The 22,759-nt window shown below is 52.3% G+C and overlaps 7 protein-coding genes across 7 annotated transcripts; 4 read left to right on the top strand and 3 right to left on the bottom strand.

Moving 5' to 3' along the window:
* Window positions 1-158: 158 nt before the first annotated feature.
* Window positions 159-4,448, top strand: V8C40DRAFT_59803 (SAGA histone acetyltransferase complex subunit SPT7). Its single transcript, XM_083223176.1, has 3 exons — window positions 159-1,760; window positions 1,820-2,979; window positions 3,045-4,448. Exons 1-3 carry the CDS (start codon window positions 686-688, stop codon window positions 4,230-4,232), a joined length of 3,423 nt encoding a protein of 1,140 aa, XP_083070912.1. The 5' UTR covers window positions 159-685; the 3' UTR covers window positions 4,233-4,448.
* Window positions 4,449-5,492: 1,044 nt separating this feature from the next.
* V8C40DRAFT_251161 (glycine hydroxymethyltransferase SHM2) lies at window positions 5,493-7,788 on the bottom strand. The gene is made up of 4 exons (XM_083217131.1): window positions 7,544-7,788; window positions 7,412-7,462; window positions 6,949-7,313; window positions 5,493-6,884 (listed from the first exon to the last, which is right to left on the bottom strand). The coding sequence occupies exons 1-4, from the start codon at window positions 7,577-7,579 to the stop codon at window positions 5,894-5,896; spliced, it is 1,443 nt and encodes a 480-aa protein (XP_083070911.1). The 5' UTR covers window positions 7,580-7,788; the 3' UTR covers window positions 5,493-5,893.
* An 884-nt stretch (window positions 7,789-8,672) lies between these two features.
* On the top strand, window positions 8,673-10,845 carry V8C40DRAFT_251157 (ferric reductase family protein). Its single transcript, XM_083217130.1, has 2 exons — window positions 8,673-9,183; window positions 9,340-10,845. Exons 1-2 carry the CDS (start codon window positions 8,781-8,783, stop codon window positions 10,701-10,703), a joined length of 1,767 nt encoding a protein of 588 aa, XP_083070910.1. The 5' UTR covers window positions 8,673-8,780; the 3' UTR covers window positions 10,704-10,845.
* Window positions 10,846-10,951: 106 nt separating this feature from the next.
* Window positions 10,952-14,108, bottom strand: V8C40DRAFT_59814 (uncharacterized protein). The gene is made up of 3 exons (XM_083223177.1): window positions 12,724-14,108; window positions 12,461-12,640; window positions 10,952-12,375 (listed from the first exon to the last, which is right to left on the bottom strand). The coding sequence occupies exons 1-3, from the start codon at window positions 13,931-13,933 to the stop codon at window positions 11,201-11,203; spliced, it is 2,565 nt and encodes an 854-aa protein (XP_083070909.1). The 5' UTR covers window positions 13,934-14,108; the 3' UTR covers window positions 10,952-11,200.
* Window positions 14,109-14,483: 375 nt separating this feature from the next.
* V8C40DRAFT_251153 (uncharacterized protein) lies at window positions 14,484-15,751 on the top strand. The gene is made up of 3 exons (XM_083217129.1): window positions 14,484-14,956; window positions 15,034-15,294; window positions 15,354-15,751. The coding sequence occupies exons 1-3, from the start codon at window positions 14,685-14,687 to the stop codon at window positions 15,436-15,438; spliced, it is 618 nt and encodes a 205-aa protein (XP_083070908.1). The 5' UTR covers window positions 14,484-14,684; the 3' UTR covers window positions 15,439-15,751.
* Window positions 15,752-16,044: 293 nt separating this feature from the next.
* Window positions 16,045-18,359, top strand: V8C40DRAFT_251151 (kinase-like domain-containing protein). Its single transcript, XM_083217128.1, has 2 exons — window positions 16,045-16,604; window positions 16,723-18,359. The coding sequence occupies exons 1-2, from the start codon at window positions 16,428-16,430 to the stop codon at window positions 17,797-17,799; spliced, it is 1,254 nt and encodes a 417-aa protein (XP_083070907.1). The 5' UTR covers window positions 16,045-16,427; the 3' UTR covers window positions 17,800-18,359.
* A 682-nt stretch (window positions 18,360-19,041) lies between these two features.
* V8C40DRAFT_59744 (phosphatase PAP2 family protein) lies at window positions 19,042-20,882 on the bottom strand. The gene is made up of 2 exons (XM_083223175.1): window positions 20,237-20,882; window positions 19,042-20,169 (listed from the first exon to the last, which is right to left on the bottom strand). The coding sequence occupies exons 1-2, from the start codon at window positions 20,638-20,640 to the stop codon at window positions 19,212-19,214; spliced, it is 1,362 nt and encodes a 453-aa protein (XP_083070906.1). The 5' UTR covers window positions 20,641-20,882; the 3' UTR covers window positions 19,042-19,211.
* Between the last annotated feature and the right edge of the window lie 1,877 nt (window positions 20,883-22,759).

Here is a 22,759-nt window from a genome sequence, read left to right as displayed (position 1 = left end):
CCTGCCTGGTCGATGTGCTCAAGCAAGTGAGCTAATTATCACGTGTGGTCTCACGTGTAAGTGAACTTGGCTGGGGGAAAAAAAAGGTTCTAGGTTGTCCCTTACTACAGAGCCTGACTAAGGCAAGAAAAACACTACACTGGCACAGTACGGGTCGAAGTACTTCGTAATGCTCATGCCTCTATCCGTGAAATGTACACGCACGACGTAGACCCATGCCCCCAATAACCAGCAAGCAATCATTGCAGCGGCATGCATAGAGCCTGTCAAAGCAAAGCAAGCCTTATCGATATTTTCATGCAGCATAACCTCTTGCGTCGCCCTGCTCCAAGAGTCCGGTAAAGCGCCCCATAGCGTGCTGGTACCACCGGGCCCAGCTGCCGCCGAACAGCGACCCAGTGCAAAGTCTCCGCTTTGGGGAAGGGTTCCCCATACGTACAAGCCTCCCAAATCCTCAACCTCACCTCTCGATCCGCAGACAAACCAGGCGATCGCGATCCATCGAAACTCGGCCAAGTCATCTCCGTTCGTCGCGATTTTCTGGCTGCCATCTATATCGATGCTTCTCCTTTGGCCCATGTTGTCTTGAGGTCCTCATTCGCTCCCGGTCCGGCCGCACGCGAGCGCATTTGTTGGCGCATGGCGAAAGGGGCCCTGCTGTCGCTTTCATCGCTCGGGGCCCAATATGACTCTTCCTAATGGTCAGGCAGCCTGGCCGCCGCCAGGATTGCATCATTCCAACAGCAGCAGGAGTTTGCAGATTGTTGACGATGGGTTGGCGCGTATCGCGACCCCAGTCGACACTTCGCTGGTGTTGATGCCTGAGGCAACCCTTGATATCGAAGACGAGAGGCGACGCGCCCATTTCGCAGACTTGTTTCAAAAATCAGAAGAAAAGATCGCCCTGCTCTTTGCGGACGATGGATCCTATAATTTGAACGCGATCGAGGCTCTACGACGCTACCCCCCCACCCCTGCCGTTACCCTCCCTCCAACCACCGACCACGAACCCATAAAAGAACCGCCACTAAAGAAGGCGAAGCGTACAATAGACGAAGATGATTATGACGACGATGACGAAGACGAGGAAGACGAAGATGTACCGTCTGCCGCTCCCAAGCCTCAGGGTGCGGCAGCTGCTTCGAACTCGTTGTTATCGCCGTCCAAATCCGGCAGTTCTCCGGTTCAGTCGGTCACTTCTCCTAGCAGAATAGCAGATAAAGCGAGGTCCCAGGATGGATCGCAGACCAAGGGGAAGCCTGAAGATGATGCCATCAAGCAACTGGAAGATGTGAGGATGGCAACAGAAGCCGCCGCGCGGCGAAGCTTCCACACGATTATATATACACTAGAGAACGACCGAACAGCAATGCTTGAGCAGCAGCAGCTAGAAGATTCCGAGAAGCAACTCCAGGCTGAAATGGAGAATAATCAAAGCGCAGGTGCGACTGGATCACAAGTTGCGAATCAAGGCTCTCTCAGCAGCGCGAATCTTGGCGCGTCAAGTCTCACCCTCAAACATCTTATTGCAAGGATAGACATGAAGAGAGATCAGGTAAAGGCTTCTGATGCCGAGCTTAGGCTCTTGATGAACGAAGTGCGGAAAAACCGCAGCAAATGGGCAAGCGAAGAAAATGTCAACCAAGAAGAGCTGTACGAAGCTCTAGAAAAGGTGTTGACAGAGCTGAAAGCCCACACGGAGTACTCAACGCCGTTTCTCACTCGTGTCAACAAGAGAGACGCTCCTGATTATTATAATTGTATGGGCAGATTCCACATTTCGCCCTCGAGCGTGTAGCCTTACTAACTTTGCCCATAGTTATCAAAAACCCCATGGATCTGGGCACGATGACCAAAAAGTTGAAATCGTTGACCTACAAATCCAAAACCGAATTTGTGGTTGATCTTAACCTTATTTGGGACAACTGCCTCAAGTATAACCAAGACATGAACCACCCGCTCCGCCGAATGGCAAATGGTATGCGGAAAGAAGCCGAGAAATTGATACCTCTTATTCCCGATCTCGCCATCCGATCGCGTGCCGAAGTTGAAGCTGAAGAACGAAGGAAGCAAAATGGCGGCGAAGATGACGGCGGCGAGGACTCTGATGATGAGCCCATCATGTCTTCTCGTGGTCGCAAGGCCACTGGTACCAAGGGAGCCAACAAGTCCAGGAAAGCTCCTAACGATCCCAAAGAGGATACTCCTGTTGTTGACCAGAAGCCAATCTTGCAAGTAAACGGATTGTTGGGAAAGCTTGGTCGTGAAGGATCAGAAATGGACGGAAGCAATGGGTTTGCCACGCCTCCGATTGGCGGTTCCATCACGCCTGGTGCGGCCAATGGCCCGTCTGGAATTACAAGCAACGCTGATGTAATGGACATTGACGGTCCTAGCATCAATGGAATGAGCCTGAACCAAGCCTTTGGCCAAGCTGCCGAGCAGGCTTATGAAGATGAGGAGTATAAGATATGGAAGCAAAGTACAAAGAAAGACCGAGCTCTGACAGCCAAGGAGCGGTTTTTGCTGTTCAAAGACAACAAGCTTAGCGTGGACGCTCCAGCCTTACTCAGAAGCAAGGCAGGCATGCGAAGATTCCTGGCTCGCCAAAAAGAGGCAGAGCTGACCAACAGCACTGAGTTTGATACTTCCGCAACTACTGCCAAAGCCGCTGGAAGCAAAGCACCCGAGACATTGGCTGAGGGCATCGAAGAGGAAAAGGAACAAGTAATCCCTGACTATTATACCCCCCTGAGTAATATCCCAGATATCCCCTCAAAGCTGCAATGGGTCGAAGATGGCGACGGCCAAGTTATCAACCAGCATGAGGAGTTTCTTCGACTCGTTTCGCCCGGCTCGTTTGTTGCACCACAAAGTAAATTGACCAAGAAAATGGACGAAAACATCCATCAGATACAGGAAACAAGAAAACTGGCTATGAAGATTTCTGTCATCAAGCAGATGCAGGTACAATCCCAGGTAAGAAGAGCTCCACTCGTAGATTTTCTTCTCATGGGTGATTACAAGCTTACACTTTCTCAAAGGTTTATACGAACCAATTTCCAAAGTCAAATTCGGAACCGTTCAGGGAGCTAGATATTGAGCCGCATTTTATCGCAGACGATGGCCCAGTGATGGCAGCCGAGACGTGCCAGAATACTCTAAAGCGTTCCATTGCGAAAATTCTCTATACCACTGGCTTTGAGGAGCTGCAGCCATCCGCCATAGATACCTTTACGGGCATCGCAGCCGACTATTTTCAAAAGCTAATCAGAACGTTCAACATCTACCGAGAGGCTGAAAAGAAATCAGTCCAGGTTGGAGGCGAGATGACGCTACAGCCACGCTTTACACCAGAGGAGGTGATCCTTCATACACTGGAAGAGAACGGCCACGATGTTGCCACTTTGGAGAACTATGTCAAAGACGACGTCGATAGATTGGGTAGCAGGCTGGGTGCTTTGCACGATAGGATGAAGTCCCATCTGGCTGACCTTCTCCGTCCTGCTCTTTCGGCCGAAGCAGGTGAAGATGGAGCTGGCGCTTTCAACGACGGCAGTGATCAGTTTACCAGTGGAGATTTTGCCGAGGATCTTGGAGAAGATTTCTTTGGCTTCCGGGCTCTCGGATTGGACAAGGAAATGGGTCTCGACTTTGTTTCCGTGCCATTCCACCTGCTGCAGAGTAGAGTGCGCAACCAGTACCAGATGCAAACACAAAATTCTGGCGGGTCAAGCAGTGAGATATTCGAGCCGCTTCTCATCTCTGAGCCTGTCACCAAGGAGAACATCCAGCACCAAGTTGGCTTGGTCAAGAACTTCTTCCTGGCCAAGCTTCACGCTAATGGCGACACACCACTGGTTGAGGATGAAGATCTACCGACTAAACAGCGCAAACCGCGTCCTCGTCTTGGTGCCAGCGGCAAGATCATTTCCGCGCAGAAACGCCCACCCAAGGAACAGTTGGCACTCGCTAAGAAGAAGAAGAAGCTGGAAGCCGCTGCGGCTGAAGCTCGATTGAATGCATCCCCTCAGAAGGGGGGAGCAGCAAATGCAGCGGCTGCAAAGAAAATGACTACACCTCTACCGAACGGTGCTGTTCCCAACCCTGCGCTGTTGGCACTTGCACCTAGCATGGAGCGGACGGACAGTATGCAGAGCCAGGGTGGTATGAGCCAAACTGATAAGGACGACACTACTGGCATGATGAGCCCAGAGAGCATTGCTCAGTAATAACTCTCAATAGTAACCTACTATTCAGCTTCGGCAACTCAGAACGTCTGCTCTCTCTGCTCTTCTCCCATCAATACTGTACATATACGATGCACCTTATGGGTAGTTTGGTGCACCACAAAAATATCTATATCGGCCACTATGCCTGCATCCGTCGGCATTCTGGCCAGCCAAGTCTTTTCATTACTAAATGTATATCTGATGCTTTAATGCTTCTCGACTTCTAATGACTTCTATCCTTGCCCCCTGCTATACCCCTTCTCGGACCTGGGGGGCAGGGTTCGGACCGGCCTCTTCTTTCTTCGTTCTATTCCCCCCTTCAGCTCTCGACATGTCTCTCCCTCCGAATTGGCCGGCCTTGAATCTTTGTGCGGCGTTTATAGGATATGATTATGGAAAAATAAGCCCTGGCTCTCAACGAAACGGAGAGCTATGACGAATATTGCGAGCAATTTGGCGGTTTATTTGAAGAAAAGACGAAAAGATGAACCCGAATTCGAATTGAATCTCTTACCCAAAGAACAAAAAAAAAGATTCGCTACATTTTCAGTTTGTGCACTGCGCTCCAACCAAAAAGAGGCGGCCATCTGCCATGGCCACGAGGAAACAAATCCCCTCCCAAAAATAAGACCAGAGGAGAGACGTGTGGATGATTTTATGCTATTGATCTGAGGCGGCAAAGATTGTTTCCCTTCCCCCCTGGGGGTTATACTCTTCTTCTTATTTCCTTCTCCAAACTCTTTTTTATTTCACCCCTTTTTATTTTCTTTCTTGCTTGTCGGTTCGTGGTTAAACTGTCCTTTCTGGTACCCGGTTTCTAGATTATCAAATTCTATCATGAGATTTCGGCTGCGTGGCCATGGTTGTTGATCTTGGCGGCTTAGATGAAGGGCCTCGGTCAATTGATTTGTTTGATTGCTTTCTATTTCTTCCTTTTTAACATTGTGTTCTTCTCGATGTTCGGTTTTATGCGTCGTACCATGTCTGATTCTTCGGTTGAAGGCGTGGACGAATGGATGGTTTGAATGTGAATGCGAGGACAAACGGGTGAATGCGGTTGGGTGGTGGGCGTGGGAAAAACGAGATAAGAATGCTAGGTGATAGGCAATACACAGCCTTTAATGAGCTTGTTTGAATGGGAACATGTTTCACTTGTGGACAATGGTACAGGTGAGAAGTGAATACGTGATATCGTTCATCTACTGGTAAAAACACATGGAGTGAAAAATCTTAGACAAAGCATCACTGGGCACACATATATTGGTTCGGAGAATAATATTGTTCTCTTACTAAGCTTGCCTACTTGTTGAAGCAGGACAGGACATACCCATACCGACGTTGAATACCTTTGATATCAATGACCAAAAAGGTTCGTATGCCCCTCAATCCCCCCAAGATATTCCCAGTCATAAAACTCCCCTCACTTCCGGTTGAAATGGAAACAATCGCATGCGCCAGCCCTCATGAAATAAACTAAAATTGCAAAGTTGTTGAACCTTTTCGCCATTCTTTTTGGCTTTTGTCCCATCCCATGTTAAATGCCTCCCTTGGTGGACTTGATCTTTTTTGATTCTCCACTTTTTCAATTATTTTGGTATATGATTTTTTGGAAAAGAAATTATATAAAGGAAATTGTTTTTGCTTTCTGCCGCATCTTGCACTTAGATGCCGGCATCCAGGCGCCAGCCCTCAACGGGAAGAGGGAAGCTGCTAGCCCAAGAGGCAATCTCCTTCTGGAGATCGTTGATCTTGGCGATCTTGCCAGAGGCAACCTCGGCCTTGAAGTCCTTGAGCTTGTTGGCGGCCTTGGGCAGGGAAGCCTGAGTCTCGACGCAGATCTTGATGGCCTGGTCAATGTATTGGGCAACACGCTCAAAGTCCTTCTCTCCGAAGCCACGGCTGGTCATGGCAGGAGTACCAATGCGGATACCGCAAGGGGTCAAGGCGCTCTTGTCTCCGGGGATGGCGTTCTTGTTGCAAGCAATGTTGATCTGCTCGAGAACGGCCTCAACACGGGCACCGTCGAGGCTGAACTGACGAAGGTCGAGGAGGACCATGTGGCTGTCAGTTCCATCAGCAACAAGCTTGTGGCCGAGCTCCTTGAACTTGACCTCGAGAGTCTTGGCGTTGGAGACAACCTTCTCCTGGTAAGCCTTGAACTCGGGGGTCTGAGCCTGCTTGAGGGCAACAGCCAAGGCAGTGATGGTGTGGTTGTGGGGGCCACCCTGGTGACCAGGGAAGACAGAGAAGTTGATGGGGTCCTCCAGGTTGTAGAGGGTCTCCTTGCCGGTCTTGGCGTCGACGGAGCGGACACCCTTGCGGAAGAAGATCATGGCACCACGAGGGCCACGGAGGGACTTGTGGGTGGTGGTGGTGACAATGTCAGCCCACAGGAAGGGAGAGGGGATGGCCTCAGCGGCGATAAGACCGGAGATGTGAGCCATGTCGACAACGAGGTAGGCACCGACAGAGTCGGCAATCTTGCGCATGCGCTCGTAGTCGATCAGACGGCAGTAGGCGGAAGTACCGGCAACAAGCACCTTGGGGCGGTACAGGATGGCGTTCTGCGCAAGCTGGTCATAGTCGATGATGCCAGTCTCGAGGTTGACACGGTAGGGCATGGTCTCGAAGTAGGTAGAGACAGCGGAGATCCTGCAGGGCGCCGTTAGTCAAAAGGCTTTCTTGTAGGCTGGCAATTGCTCGTTCTGTAGCTTACTTTCGCTGGGGAGTCTGGTAACCGTGGCTCAAGTGGCCACCGTGGGGGAGGTCGAGACCCATGAGACGGCCGTGGGGAGGCATGATAGCCTGGTAGACCTGCAGGTTGGCAGGGCTGCCACTAAGGCACTGGACGTTGACACCCCACTTCTCAGAGTCGAGGTGGAAAGCCTCGAGGGCACGACGCTGGCACAGCAGCTCGATCTGGTCAATGTGCTGGTTGCCACCATAGTAACGAGCGCCGGGGTAGCCCTCAGAGTACTTGTTGGACATGGGAGAACCCAGGGCATCGAAGACGGCACGAGAGGTGATGTTCTCGGAGGCAATGAGAACAATGGACTCGCGCTGACGCTGGACCTCATCTTTCTACAAGCTCTATTAGTCGACTGAGTCACAGAGAGATGCTGGATGAGGGGACAAGGCGATCCTCTGAGGGGATGGAGGGGCAAATCGTTACAACTTACCATGATGGCAGCGACCTCAGGGTCAGACTCGAGAAGAGACTTCTCAAGCATCTACAAAGCAGGATATAGTCAGTACATTGGCCTCATAAAACCAGGCAAGCAAGCCCAATGGGCAAAATATGGCAGACGAACCTCCTTGTGAGACGTAGACAGGGCGTAGGTAGACATGGTGGATGTCGATTGTGGGATGAGTCGAAGTGGATGAAAGTGAAGAGGGCAATTGACCAAGGGAAGAGTGCCTTTGGAGGGAAGAAGGAGGAGGAAAAGGCCAAAGATATGGAAGATGGTGAAGAAAAGAAGAAAAAGATGACAAGAGGGAAAAATGCGCCGACTAAATTTTTCCGTGGCGCCCAGGAAGAAGCACTTTCAGAAATGCCCGAAAAAAAAAGCTACAAGAGAAATGCCAGACGGGCGAGATCGGATAGCGGGGAGTATCAGTGGGGCAGGGCGGTGTGAATCAAGATCCCTGTGCGCATCCTAGCGGGGCAGCCAGCAGGCAGAATGCCTAAAGACCCTGAAAGAGGCACGAAGATCAGCCATATATTCACCCGCCGAGCACTGGGTTTGGCCTGGCGTGGTGCAACTTTTGAGCACAATAGCGAGTAGCGCCACCTAAAGCTGGTGTCATTCCCATGTGTCGCGAGTTGTAGCAAACTCAACTAAGAGTCATTTGTCGCTGTTTTTTGCCTGCTACTGGCACAAGCTGCTGCCGATTACGCCAACAAGGGGGCAAGCCCTGAAGAGGGCATTAATGGCTCAGATACTACCAGATGTTTCGTCCTACCTTATGCCGTCAGACTGCTTACCGCCAGATGCGGAAGTAGTGACAAGGACATCAAAAGGATTCGAGCAAATCACCGAATGCTTGCTTACCAGGTTCCTTAGATATGCTACGTACAAGGTGCCTATCGTATCTGAGTAAGCTTCATGGATGCCGCACACGAGCTTGGCTTGCATCCTGAGACGGATGCCATGGCAAAGGATTCCATGGGGTACGGATACGAATCCAAGCCTAGAGTGAATCAATGGATGGAAAAGATACTAAAAATCATCTAGGAAATGAGAATTTTCGTCCAAATAGAGTATCAAACCACCAGACATACTGCAAGTCATCCTACGTACGGAGCACCTTGATGACTGATGGACCAAGAATTGCACATGCAAATATGCATGTTCAACTGTGGCTAGAGTCCCCCCAAACAGCCACATTCCCTCTTCCCTCCGTGGCGCATCCTCCACGCAAGCGCCATAGCCGATCAGGATAGCATCAAGATAACAGTATCCTCCGTATTAGTCGTCATCTCCAGCCCATCCAATCTCACCCGAAAAATTCTAAAAAAAAGCATAAAAATAATAAATAAATAAAATTATGAGCTGGCCGTACCACTTCCTAACCCTCTCAAAGGAAGACGTCCTGGTCCGCCGCCATACAATCGACCACTATGCCCATATCGCGCTCTTCTCAGCTCTCGCCCCGGCGATAATCGCAATCCTCGTCCGCCTCGTGCTTCGTGCCGCCAGGCCACTTCTACGTCTTGGCCGAGATGGTGGTGATCGTGGCCGGTATTCTTATATTCCCGGGTCGCCCACTGTCAAGGCCCAGCGCAGCAGTGGCTTTGGCGCCTTGGCCGCGAGATGGAGGGCGTTGATGTGGTGGCTGGGAGACGATGTTGTTTTGGGAGGCGTGAGCTGGGGGCAGAGAGATGAGTGGGTGTTGGGGCTTCTTTGGACGAGTTGGTTACTAGTTTTGTGCGTTTTGGGGACTGGAGAAGGTGAGTCTTGTTTGTGTCGCTTCGGGTGATGCTTCTTCTCCTGCTGAGAATCTTCGTGTAAATCTCATGTGAGATCTCATGATGAGCTCTTGTGATGCTCGCCTCAAATTTCTTTCATTCCAATATCGCCATATATCACAACTAACTCAAACATAGACTACCTCCATCTCACCAAACGCTTCGGCACCATCGCCGTCTCCCAACTCCCCATCCAATACCTCCTCGCCCTCAAAGCTCTCAACCCCTACGCCTACGCCTTCAACTCTTCCCACGAGTACGTTAACCGCTACCACCGCACCCTTGGCCGCATCATCTATGCCCTCATCATGACCCACATCGTCTTCTACAACGTCTTCTTCATCCTCTCCGGCATCTGGCTCAAACGCTTCTTCGCCCCCGTCGTCTTCTGCGGCGTCCTCGCCGCCCTTAGTTTCGACGGCCTCTTCGCCACCGCCCTGGTCCGCGCAAGGCAGTACTCGTACCGCCTATTCTTCATCACGCACCTGGGCGTTGCACTGCTTGCCCCGGTGCTGCTCTTCTTCCACGCCCATTCCGCTCGTGTATACGTCGCCGGGAGCGTCATTGTGTTCCTCGCGGACATCGCCTATCGCAGATTCACCATTACTCACACGGCTTCGACGTTTGAGACTGTCCCTGGAACTAACCTCATCAAAATCTCCGCTCCTATGCCCGCGGAAAAGATTGAACAATTCCGCTCTCGACCGGGCTCTCACATCTACCTCAGTATTCCTCCCGAAGGCCGGACTAGCAAACACCCAGCATCCAAATCCTTCACCTTTGACCTCCTCTTCAACCCCTTCACCGTTGCCTCCGCCAACCAGGACAGCCAGAGCATCACCCTGGTCGCCAGAAAGCGAACAGGCCCCATGACCAACATACTCTCCCAGTTCGCTGACCCGACCTCTTCCCCCTCCTCCCTAGACGACAACAATAAGATCACCCTCGCCATCGAAGGGCCACACGGGGCCATTGGCAAGCACTTCCAGCATCTCCTTACCTGGGGCGCCTCCCGCATCCTCCTCGTTGCCGGCGGCGTGGGCGCAACCTTCGCTCTCCCGCTCTATCACGCCCTCCAACGCGAACTCCCGTCCGCCCACACCCAGTTCGTCTGGGCAATCCGTTCCGCCGCCGATGCCACCTGGGCTATGACTGACAACGGCTCCGACAAACCCCTACTTGACGACGATAATGTCCATCTCTATCTCACAGAGAACATGGGCATCTCCACTGACGCAAATGGCAGAAGCCGCGATGCATCCATCGAGCTCCAGAACATGGGGCGAGGGTCTCACTCACATCGCTCTGCCGCGGGGAATAACAGCAGGCGCCCCAACTTTCAAAAGATTGTGGACGACATGTTCCGCCACGGCGTAGAGGAAAAGGTTGCCGTTCTGGTCTGTGGCCCGGAAGAAATGTCGAGAGAGGTACGACAACGGATAGGGCCATGGGTTCTCAAAGGCCGTGAGGTATGGTGGCACAATGAGAGCTTCGGATGGTGATGATTTGACGAGAGACGAATCATGTATATAGATGGATACCCGATCATTAGATACACACAGGGGTATAAATGGCTACTATTGTTGTTTCAACATTCATTACGAAGTCACAAAACCTGAAGGTTTCAAAAATGTTTTATTCTAGGCTTCATACCCCTTTACAAGTTGGTCATTGCCCTCTGCAGGGCTCGTTCTTTGGTCCTGTAAACCGCAGGACCAAATCGATAGATGAAAGTGCTAGCAAATCCAATGAGGCATGCCTTAGCCCATTCTCCAGCGGTGTCTATCTATCCTCTTCGGACGTACTTGCCAAACTCCACAATGCCGTCATATCAAGTTTAAAAAAAGCAATCATGCCAAGCCTCCATGTGGTATCAGAATCTGAAATGCACCATCGTCAAGAATCATTCATGTAGCCCCAGCTTCCGGAAGGTAAGCGGAAGGAGGCGGCAGCAAAAGCAAGTTATTAGAAACGAAATCAAAGAAAATCATAAGCTGCATCACTGCCGATAACGAGCCAGCTGGGCCATGATATTCTGTACCTGAGCCGCCGCGTCGCCGGTGCCTGCTGCTTGTTGCGCAACTCCGACGGACGGCTGGCCACCGTATGGCGCGCCGTATTGCATCTGAGGATGGTGTTGCTGCGGTGCCGCTCCTCCATTGAGAGACCCCAGGATTGCCTGGATATCAACAGGCGCATTAGCGGCTGGTGCAGCCGGTTTCGCGCCGCCATGTGCGAGTCCGCCAGGCACTACTCCCGCAGACCCTGCCTGAATGGTGGACAAGAGCCGTTGCAGCGTATTGTTGTCCACTTGGCCGATGAGACTCGCGAGGTCGGCAGCAGATGGTGCAGGTTGTGGTGGATACGAGCCGGGCTGCTGCATACCAGGGTACGCAGCTACGTGAGGAGGTTGCGGGGCTTGTGCGCCATACTGCGTGGGATATCCACTGGCGCCTCCGTAGGGTTGGCCATAGTTTGCCGCGCCAGAAGCTTTGGCTCGCAGGATGACTTCTGCCGCTGTGCTTGGCTCCAGGTCGACATATTGCTCGAAACGGACATTGTGGATGCCGCCGGACCGGTCGAATGAGTGGACGGGAATTCTAGCCATACCTTGAGCGCGGAGGTCCAGGTCTACAACCCCGTGCACGCCCTCGGCCGCTTGTCTTTGGATGACTTGGTCCTTCGGAAACCGCGGGTGGAGATACATGACATTGGTTCTCAGACCCTTCGCCTTGAAGGCACCCTCGACCCAGGTGCCAAAGTCTCGATTGACGTCTGGCTGCATAATGATTTGGACATCCGGGACGTCTGCACCATATCGACGCGGCAGGTCGAGCTCTGCCTCATGCCGCGATCTGTTGTAGGGGCTGGGTGTCCTCCTGCGGTAGGAATCTTTTTCGTTCCTGGCATATCCGCTAGGAGATCGGGAGCGGCCACGACCTCTGCCCGAGTCATAGTATCCTCGGTCCCGGCCGTAGCTCTCGGCCCTGTCAGTCCGGTCGGCTCTATCGGTTCTGCCATAGTACTCATTACGACGAGGCGACTGATTGCGCGTTGATCGATTATCATCACGATACTTTTCTCCTCTACGGCCACCATCACGTCCGCGGGCCCGCTCAGGACTACGGTTCCTCTCTTTTTTAGATTTATCTTGGAGCCGAGAGATTTCCAAATCTGGATCAGGGTTAGCAACAAGCTAATTAGTGAAGGGGGAAAAAAAAGGAGGCCTAGATCGATAGAGAACTAGATAATGACTTACGGATGCGGCGCCCCTTCACTTCCATGCCCTGGAGGTTTTCTAGAGCACTACGTCCTTCCTCGACGGTGTGATATTGTACGAATCCATAAGCTGACTTGAGAGAAATCTGGGCCAGCCTGCCATATCTGTGAAATATATCAAATACATCACGCTTGGAAACCTTGTCGCTGGAAAGATTTCCTACCAAAAAAGAGTCACATTAGCACATGTACGCGTGTATATCTTGGAGAGTGGTAACATGAACTCAAGGCGGAGTCACTAACCGATGAAAATACGCGACCCCTCAGGGAAACGATCCCATTTGGCCTCCGACATGTATTGTCGCTCATCGGCCATGAACTGGTCCCACTGGCGCTGATAGTCGGCATCTTGGGCTCGATCAGCAGGATATCCGGATGGGTTGGAAGGATATGGAGCAGGGTTTATGGATGCTGCAGCAGCCGAAGGATTCATGGCTGTGGCAGGAGGGGGTGGGAGGTTCCCCAAAGCTTCAGTTGAGGTTCCAGGGGCACCAGCAATTGCAAAAGTGGAGGACTGTCCCGGCGTGGGCGACACCCCAACGCCTCCTGGGACATTGGAATTGGTTCCGGGAGGATGGTGCTGAGAAGCATACGATTGGGGGACGACCTGCGGCAATGGAGGGCGCGGTGGGAGAGAGGAAGATGATGGCAAAGCAGTAGGGATAGTGGTGGCGGTTGAGGTAGCAGTTGAAGGAAAGGGGTTAGAGGCCACCGGGACTTCAGCCGTTGGGTCAGGGTTCCCGGAGCTAGATTCAGCGGGATGGGCAGTGAGGTCAGCCACGAGCTGTTGGATGTCAAGAGATGAAGAGTTCTCGGGGTCTTGCCGGGCAGGGCCAGCTCCGGAGGGCGTGGGTTGAGCCACAAACGGGATGGAAGAGGCGTGCGCATCGCTAACTTGCAGCACGGCGGGCTTAGGACCAGCATCGGGCTGGGCGGTAGAGAGAGATGGGTTCTGAGCAGCTGGGACAGATGCGGATGAATCAGCAGCGATATGAGAGACGTCTGATGGGCGACTAGTCAAATGATCGGATAAAAATGATGATGAATTCTCGTTGGATTCTCGTGGTTCTGATGATACATCTTGGTCTTCCCCTTCCTCGGGACCGATAGGAGAATCAAACGTCTTGGCGTAGTCGTCGTTGTTGTCGACGAGCTCCTGCCGCGGAGGCTCTACGACCACGTCTTCCGTCTCCTCGCCGTAGGCATCGCTGAAGCTGTCATCATCTACGACATCGTCGGTTTCACCAGAAGGCGCGAGGGAAGGGTCGACGACGGGGGCGTCGGCCGTCCCATTAGGAAGCGAGGCAGCAGCAGCAACCATGGCGTCGATGGTATCGACCGTGTGCTGGAGTGCTGGCACCACGAGAGGCGCGGCCGTGTGGACAGGCGAGGGAGAGACAGGAGAGAGATTGGCTGTAGCCCGCAGAGCTGCTTCGGGCTCAGGCTCTGGCATGAAGCTGGACTTGCGCTGGCTAATAAAGGTCTAAGGGGGAGAGGCTGGGCAGTTGCATCCGTGCAGAGAGGCTATTATGGAGTACCTTTTGCCGGCGGTTGAGAGAGGGATTATTATAACCTGCTTGTCGACGATGGTTCGATGTGGGGCTGATTGTGCGGCGGGCGCGCAAGGATTCTTTGAAGCTGCAGGCAATAGCAGGAGGACGATTGTTGCTTGCGACACGAAACACTGGCCGGGCTACGAGAGGCGGCTTCGAGTACGGAATTCGGGGAAACGGCCTCGGTGCGAAGGGATGGGAAACAGAGACAGGCTGCGATCCGTGACAGGACGCGCCAAGACGTGGTGAGGCTACGTTGAAGAGATTTCGAGGGTTGACTTGACGGGAGTTGGTTGGAGAAGAGGAAGCAGAGCAGCCGGGAGGCTTATGGCAGAAGCCGCCTCAAATTCTGCCATGCGGCTAGTCCTCTTTGGACCAGCACTTGGTACAAGGCAATGCGGGGCGCGAGCGAAAACTCGGCAAGGCAACCAGCTGGGTTTATTCCCGTCCGTCTGATTGGAATGAAGGGACCCAGCTTCTTATCTATTACTTTATTACTGCATCATTTTCAACTGATACATACATACGAGGGATAAGACTAAGGAAGGTAGCGCTGGCTTCCAGTCATCACCTGTGAGCGAGGGGAGCTGCAGCTTTACTGTACGAGTAGATACATAGGCAAGACCACGATCAAGCGTCTTTTGCCATGGGATGCGAGACACCTTAACCGGCTTCACGATGTTACTGTGGCATCTGCCAAAGAAAACGGTGCTACCAGCGATCGCGTCTCGGCAGCCGAGGCTGTCGCTGTCCTTATCTCAGCCGGTCAGATTCAAACGCTACGAGGCGTATGATGCTCAACTAGACCAGGACGCCTTGGCCGAGGCACGAGTGTGGTACAATTCATTTGACGCCTCTCGGTTGCCCAAGGGCAATACCACATATGCCAGGTCTAGTGGGCCTGGAGGGCAGCACGTCAATAAGTATGAAATGGTCCAAGGCCTCCCCCTCTTTGGTGCTTGAATGGGGCCGTAAGAACTAACTGTGAGGCCGGTTGAAGAACTGAAACCAAGGCAGTCACTGTATATCCCGTGAAAGACTTGCTCGCTGTTCTCCCCAAATATCTTCATTCCGCAGTGCGGTCTTCCAAGTACTACACTGCTGGCAATGACTCTCTCACATTTTCGGCGCAAACTCATCGGTCCAAATCTGCCAACCTTGATGAGAACAAACGCAAGCTCATAGACGAGGTCATGGGCATCTATCGCGAATTGACACCTGCCGAGACAAGTTCTGAGAAGAAGAAGAAGCACCAGGAAATGTATGCGCGCACCCCCGTGATCGAGTGATGAAAAAATGGGAAAACTAAAGTAAAAACAGTGAAAAGCGATTTCACGAGACACGAGTTCAGGACAAAAAATTCAACAGCGCCAAAAAGCAGTCACGAAGGGGGCCTTCGGAATAGTATAAGCACCTGGGCACTCAATTAGCACGCTCATTAAGAGTAGTGCTTTTAGAAGGGAGCGCTTGTTCAGCCAGCACCCGAATTTAACTATATAACTATAGTTCCAGTTACTATAAAAATATGAATATACTCGTAGTTACTATAAAACCATAGATATAATAGCAGTTATTGGATTTCAGCTGTATCCCAAAAAAGAAATCGTGGGTACCAAAATGGCTGATTTCTCATTCTCCATTGTCGCATTGTACATAGCCAAGTGCTCTCTCACATGCTTTATTTGGCACAGTCATCTCAACTCAAGCTTCGTATTCTGGATCATCTTTAGAGTTGGTAGCTAAAAATAAACCGCATCTCTGCCACTTATTGCCACCTCGATTTAGTCCATAGGGGTTTATCTCTTGGCAGCTGCCATCCCCAAACGTGGCACATCTTTCAGAATGAATACATACCTCTGTATTACTTACATGACAAACTTCCGCGTGTAAAAAAAACTATGCCGTGGACGGCGAATTACGTGCAGGTACTAATGTTTGTGATCCGTTTGTTAAAATCCCTGGGCTAGACTGTAAGTGGTTTTTTCTTTCTCATGTCTTCCCTGATTTGCCCGCCTCGTTTAATCAGCCTCAGTCATACTGGCAACCTCTGCTCAGGTCATCAGCTTTGAAATCGCTGCTTGATAGGCTGCCGAGTTGGACCATGCATTCTAGGCTCCCCCTAGGCCCCTCCCCCACCTGGCGTTGAAGACCGCCTTAAACTCCCCTTGGCCGTCACAACTAATCAATCCCGCCCCCAGATCCTTTTTCTTGGTCCAAGGTCGCAAGAATCCATCTTCTCCCGAAACTCGCTTCTAACACGTCAAAAGAAGTGTCGCCCTTAATCTACCGCTATCCTCCTGCTCGTAGCTGCCCGCTGCCGCCTTTCCCGCCCGGAGCACCTCCGCCTTTCTTCTTCCAAGCCCTCTCCTCTCCGGCATCGCGACTCCGACCACGATGAGCCGCCAGCAGCCTCAGCAGCAACCTCAGGTTCAACCCTGCAGATACAAAGTCGGAAAGACGCTGGGAGCGGGCTCGTACTCCGTCGTCAAGGAATGCGTCCATATTGATACCGGGCGCTACTATGCGGCCAAAGTTATCAACAAGCGACTCATGGCGGGGCGAGAGCACATGGTACGCAAGCCCTCTTACTACATCACCTCCATCAACTTGGCAACCCTTGGCGCCTTTTCGCTTCTTCTATTTGCAATAATGCAAGAATACGTGCTGATTAGATGGGGGGAGGGAACAGGTCCGCAATGAAATCGCCGTCCTCAAAAAGGTGTCCATGGGGCATCAGAACATCCTGACGCTGGTCGACTACTTCGAGACAATGAACAACCTCTACCTTGTTACGGACCTGGCTCTCGGAGGCGAACTGTTTGATCGCATCTGCCGCAAGGGCTCATACTATGAATCCGATGCGGCCGATCTCATCCGCGCAACGCTGTCCGCCGTCGCATACCTCCACGACCACGGCATCGTTCACCGCGACTTGAAACCCGAGAATCTACTCTTCCGCACGCCCGAGGACAATGCGGACTTGCTCATCGCCGACTTTGGCCTCTCCCGCATCATGGACGAGGAGCAGTTCCATGTCTTGACCACCACCTGCGGCACTCCCGGCTACATGGCTCCCGAGATTTTTAAGAAGACGGGCCATGGTAAGCCCGTCGACCTGTGGGCCATTGGCGTCATCACCTACTTCCTCCTCTGCGGTTACACCCCGTTCGACCGTGACTCCGACTTTGAAGAGATGCAGGCCATCCTCAACGCCGACTACAGCTTCACTCCAGTCGAGTATTGGCGCGGCGTCTCGTCGTATGCCAAGGACTTCATCCGCCGCTGCCTCACCATCGACCAGGACAAGCGCATCACTGCCCACGAAGCCCTCCAGCACCCCTTCGTCGCCGGCCTCGCGCCCTCAGATGGCGCTGGCGAGAACTTGTTGCCGACGATTAAGAAGAACTTCAACGCTCGGCGCACGCTTCACGCTGCCATCGACACCGTTCGCGCCATCAACAAGCTCCGTGAGGCGCAGAATCTGATGATGGACGGCGCCCGTTCCCAAGAGCCTGCTCGCGCTCGTGGAGGTCCCAACGCTGCTGCTCCTCCCATCAGCGGTGCTCGCAAGGACGACAGCGCCATATCTATGGGCTCCAGTCAGGGCAACGACGTCGACACCAGCGCTCACAGACAGGCTGATGATGTCGTCATGGGCAACACAACGCCCAGCTCCGACGTGCCTGCGTTGCTACAGCCAGGCAACCTAGCTAACCGGATCGTGCAAACAAGCAAAGGTCTCTGGAACCCTGAAGCCGCAAGGTAGCAGTGGAGACGATATGATCAATCACACCAAAGGTAGTGATGGAGGAGGAGAGCGCCATGTCCTCTCCTCCAAACAGAAACATGCAGTGTACTATCTCTGGCGCTGGCAGCCATTGGTAAGCAGCTTGTTTCTCGCATAGAGTCTTTTAAGCTTCAACTGGACGAGAAACGAGAATCATACGGTTGTCTCTTAGAAGTCCTTCTCCATCTCCATTACCCTTTTACTCAGATAAACCGAAAAAAAAAATCAAGCCTCACATTTTGGAAGAAAACCCCTGCTTTTGCTTATTTTCGTTTGCTTTTTTCTTTTTTTTTTCTATACGTTTGTTCGAGCCATGGGAAATATTGAAGGGTTTTTTTTTGTCCACGATGTGCCGGAAATGGGAAGAGGTAGAAAAGGCAGATGTCATGAGATATCATAAGACATGTATATGGCTACATAGCAAGTGAAAGGGGCGCTTAATATCACGTCACGAATGAAAAACTGATTACCATCAAACCATGATACGCAATACACCAAAGACTTAACATAATTCAGTTTTCATTGTCAGTCAATGTTGGGACATTCCCTACTTGACTTTCACAAGCAGTTTGTAAATACATGTAACAGACTGTCATTCATTCATTCATTCATTCATCCATTCATTGCCAGTACGCCATATAGAGACAAAGGTAGGTAGGTTTTCATCAAGTTTTTTTGTTCTTCATTTGTGCCTTTTTGTTCAAAAGGTTGAGCGAGCGGCATCTTTGGTATTTGCGCCAGTGGCCTAGTTAATTCTCCAACACCGCCCTCTCCCTCCATCCTGAATGTTTCTCTATCCAGCAATTGGATATGTTCATCCTTCCAACCCGATTGCTCTCCGGGTTATCCTTCATCAGTGCCCCAACTCGTGGCTCACTTAGCGAGCGTTCAGTGCATGTACTCATCCCATCCATCTCCCATGCACGGATTATCCCCTGGTATGTATACATTACGTACTCTATCGTTTGAAGTAGTACCCTCCCGTGTCGAATATATGCAGTTGAATCATTTGAAAGGTTCGAATGGAAAAATGTTATCCTTTTCTTTCCCATGATTCCCCAATCCAGACTCCCTTCCCCATTATTAAATATTCAGTATCCGGTTCAACCATAACGAAGCCGGACGCGATTCCCCCCTCACCAATAAGAAGATAAAATCAACACCACATTGCGCCATTTCGCTGTGCCGATGAATGCCAAAGATGTTTGGAAAAAGTTAAGGCCTTTGCCAGATATTAATTACAAATTTTGAATCGAATCATAAGCGGGTTCGTAACGCTCAGTCACCCGTCGTAAGAGTGATGAGTTTGTGTGATATAGGAGATAGAAGTAGGAAAATTTGTATCGTCGAACAAGTGACGCCCGACGGCATCGTCGGATTCCAACATGCCATTACCGTGATACAACAACTTCGCTCAAATCAACGTCTCTGGGTGGGATATGGCCATCCCAGGCCTGCCCGTCGCTAGTCAAGTCCATGACCAGCATTCCGGGGATTGAAGCTTCTGAAGCAGTGGGGCTGAGGGTGCCACTGCTAGAGCTGCAGCTGGAGCTGCTGGCAACAGTCCATCCGTCGCTAGAGTTGGCACGACGGTGGTCGATGAAGCCCAAGCTGAAGTACTGGCCAGACTCTTCGTCTACGACCTTGTGGTGGTCGCCGGTCTCGACATACTCGTATTCCCATCGTGTCAGCTTGTCGGCCTGGCGTTGGGGCAGCCACCTAGCACGAGAAGAGTAGTAAAAGGCAGCAGCAATGAGACCGCCAGTCACCAGGTCGATGGCATAGTGGTGGCTGAGATACATGGTGGCCCACCAGACCCAGCTAGCGTAAGCAGCGAAGAAGAACTTGAACTGGGGGAAGCAGTGGCTCATGAACAAGGCTTCGAGGACAGCATTCGCAGCGTGGAGAGAGGGGAATGCGCCAAATGGAAGCGGGGCATTGGTGAAGTTGGTTGTATACAGGTCAATGCCGAAAATCGCGTCGATACGAGCCAATCCAGCGGGAGATCCGGGCATGCCGTAAGCAGCAGGGACAAGTCCATGTTCATTCTCATACCATGGTGGCGTGCAGGGGAAGATGAGCTGAATAGTAACGCCAAGAATGCTCATCCAGCCAAAGGCACGAGCGAAGACGGGGGTGGTGCCAGGAGCGGAGAAGATGAAGATGATTAGAGAGCACACTGCAGGCGCTCCGAAGTGCATGATGCCGTAGGGAAGCCAAGCCAGAATATCCAGAATGGGATGCTTGTGGGCCGAGAGAATGTTGGAAAGGTTGGCGCCGTAGAGAACGTTTTCCAGGGCGGGCAAGATTCGAACCCAAATATGAGGACGATACTCGGTAGGGATAAATCTAAACAAGACAGGGCAGAATTAGCAACACAGCTCTCGGGAGCCAATTGACAGAAGGGCCAACTCACCGACTAGTGAAAAAGTAAAGCAGCCAGACCCAGATGGGAAGCGACGGGAGGAAGAACTGGCGGGTGGCCGGCATGAGGAGAACCCACGCGGCGCCCATGAGGGCAAACAGCTTGAGGGCCGGAGCCGGAGGAGCCATGTAGAGCGAGAAGAGCGTCAGACCGGCCAGGACGACGTATTGCAGGTCGGCAAGGCGCCATTGGTGCTTCTGCAGGTCTCGCAAGCCGTCCCAGAAGTTGAACGAGGTCTGCAGGCTCGTGATGTCCTCGCCGCGATGCGTCGTGTTGGACTTTGCCCGGGGGCGCCGGCGAACGTAGCGGGCGGGAAGGCGGTTGAGGAAAGCCAAGTTGACGTGCTCCGTCAGGAGCGCCGGCAACTTGGGCTTTCCCGATCCAAGATCCATCATTGTTGCTAGAGTTGTTTGCCCAAAAAAAGTAATGTTCAAAAAAGAACTAAAGGCCGCCTGGTCGTGCAAGGGCGGAGAATTGTCGCGAATCTTTGCAGCAAAAGGAAAAAAAGCAACCCGTGGTGGAGAATTGGGGGAGAAAAGGAGTCAGCAGCGATGCTGGTCCAACCAAGTACGAATACAGCGGATTGTCCCAAACACTATCTCATAATACCCAAGGACGAAGCCAAAGAAGCAGCAAATTGCGTGCACTTGTCGCAGCCGGGGCGTGTCGAAGCACGTGCAGTTGGGAATTTGTCGGCGACGGAGACGAAGAGACGACGAACAGGTTCCACAGGCCGATGGGACAGGATGTCGTGGGCGCTGTAGGGCTTTTGCGTGCGTAACGAGCAAAAGGCCGCTTTGGATGGTGTTCTTCCAAGGGACAGAGAGGGCGGAAGGCCGGGAGCGCCAAAGAGGAAGGCGAGGGAAGAGGAGAGAAGAGGTCAAGTCGGATAGAGAGGACAAAGGAGAATGAAGCCAAACGGAGGAGGAGGGGACAAGTCTAGTATGTAAAGGTCGAGCAAAACGCAGAGGGTCTGGTCGTAAGTGGCAGCAGTAGGTGAGGTAAGACAGGGAATGATGACAAGGTGCAGGAGGGCGGTACGAGGCGCTGGGTACCTCCGAAGCGTGCAAGTACGAGTACAAAGGAAGTGTGTCGTGTGGCGCAAGAACCTTGCACAGGCATGGCGACGGAATTAGTGCGGACAGCGGCGCTGTGCGTGTACGAGAGCAAGCACTCCGAACGGGTACCCTTGGCGGCGGTACTTGTACCGTAGGTACATGGCGGGTGTCTTTTTTTTTTTTTTTTTTTTTTTCTCCTTCCCTTCCCTGCTCTGTTCTTCGTCTAACGGCTTTGTTCCTTAGCGCGCGTGGGACGGACACCCGGGCTTTGCGCTGTTGCGGCGCAAAAAACGATTGATGGGTCGACTTAAGGCGCTGTGATTAGACAGGGCCCGGGCTAATTTGGGGACAGCCCCGGAAGCTGCGGCCCATGAGTACCGATACCTCGCAGCGCCGTACCATCGATTGGCTCTGGACGCCGTGCTAGCGCTCGTCCCACGTCCCGTAGGTGCCTTGGACGCAGTTGTCGTAGTGTGAAGATTGAGTGCTCCGTTGGCCAGCCACCGCGCGCGCAAGTACCGGTACTCGCACCGAGGCTGCAGCCGCCCCAGGCAAGCAATCCCTGGAGCTCTTGGCGGCTTGGCCCTGGGCGCCTGATGGTGAAATTGCACCCGGTCTGCGAGCGCTGTGAGTGGCTGCGGCGGCTTCTGGTGGGGGACGCCCACTACTGCTGGCCGAGAATGCCGGGATGCATGGCGATGCGCACAATTAATGCGTGCCATGGCAAGGGCAAGAGAAATTGTGCTCGGTGACGGAGCCGCGCTGCTTCCGCCCGCGAGAGCATCAGCTTCAGTCGATCAATTTCACTTCATCTCATCTTACCATTGCAGCTACCACATGGCAATTACCGTCATACTTGAATGAATCAGCTAATACGCGTACTCTTACCTTCAATTCCGCCTTTTGGGACGAGTATCTGTACAAGTACAAAAGGTACAAGATCGGGGGGACTCTCCGCCTCGACGAGGCTAAAAGAATGTGGAATCGGGCCAACTCGACGATGACGGACTGACGAATCTTTCCACCGCAAAAGCTTCTTTCAATGGAATAAAACGGTCCAGTCTACGAAAGCTTCTACTAAGCACCTAATTAATTATAGCAGTAGCAGTGCAATAGTAGTGAATTTCAAGCGTTCATGACGTCTAATCTATCGCAAATGAAGCCATTTTGCTACAGTACCTTATGTGTCTACAGTTGGGTAGTAACCCGCACACTCTGGACAAGGTACTTAGGTAAGGTGGTCCATTGATAAGTCGGGCTGCCGGAGGTTAGGAAATGCCGATAAGAGACCTGGAGTTAATCAAGCATTTGATCCAAAGCGGCCAGTGGATTTTCTATTGCGGCATCTTTGGCGGCGCAGGGAAAGAGAAGAAGAAAAACGGACGTTTCGGTGCCGGGTCCCTCTTCAGCTTCGACCGAGGGTCTCCTTGCACCCGTTAAGAGCCCAACTCGGCAG

The sequence above is a fragment of the Trichoderma camerunense genome, assembly GCF_050948025.1.
Source record: "Trichoderma camerunense strain CBS 138272 chromosome Unknown V8C40scaffold_14, whole genome shotgun sequence".
Taxonomy (NCBI): Eukaryota; Fungi; Ascomycota; class Sordariomycetes; order Hypocreales; family Hypocreaceae; genus Trichoderma; species Trichoderma camerunense.
This window is presented reverse-complemented; position numbering and strand designations above follow the sequence as displayed.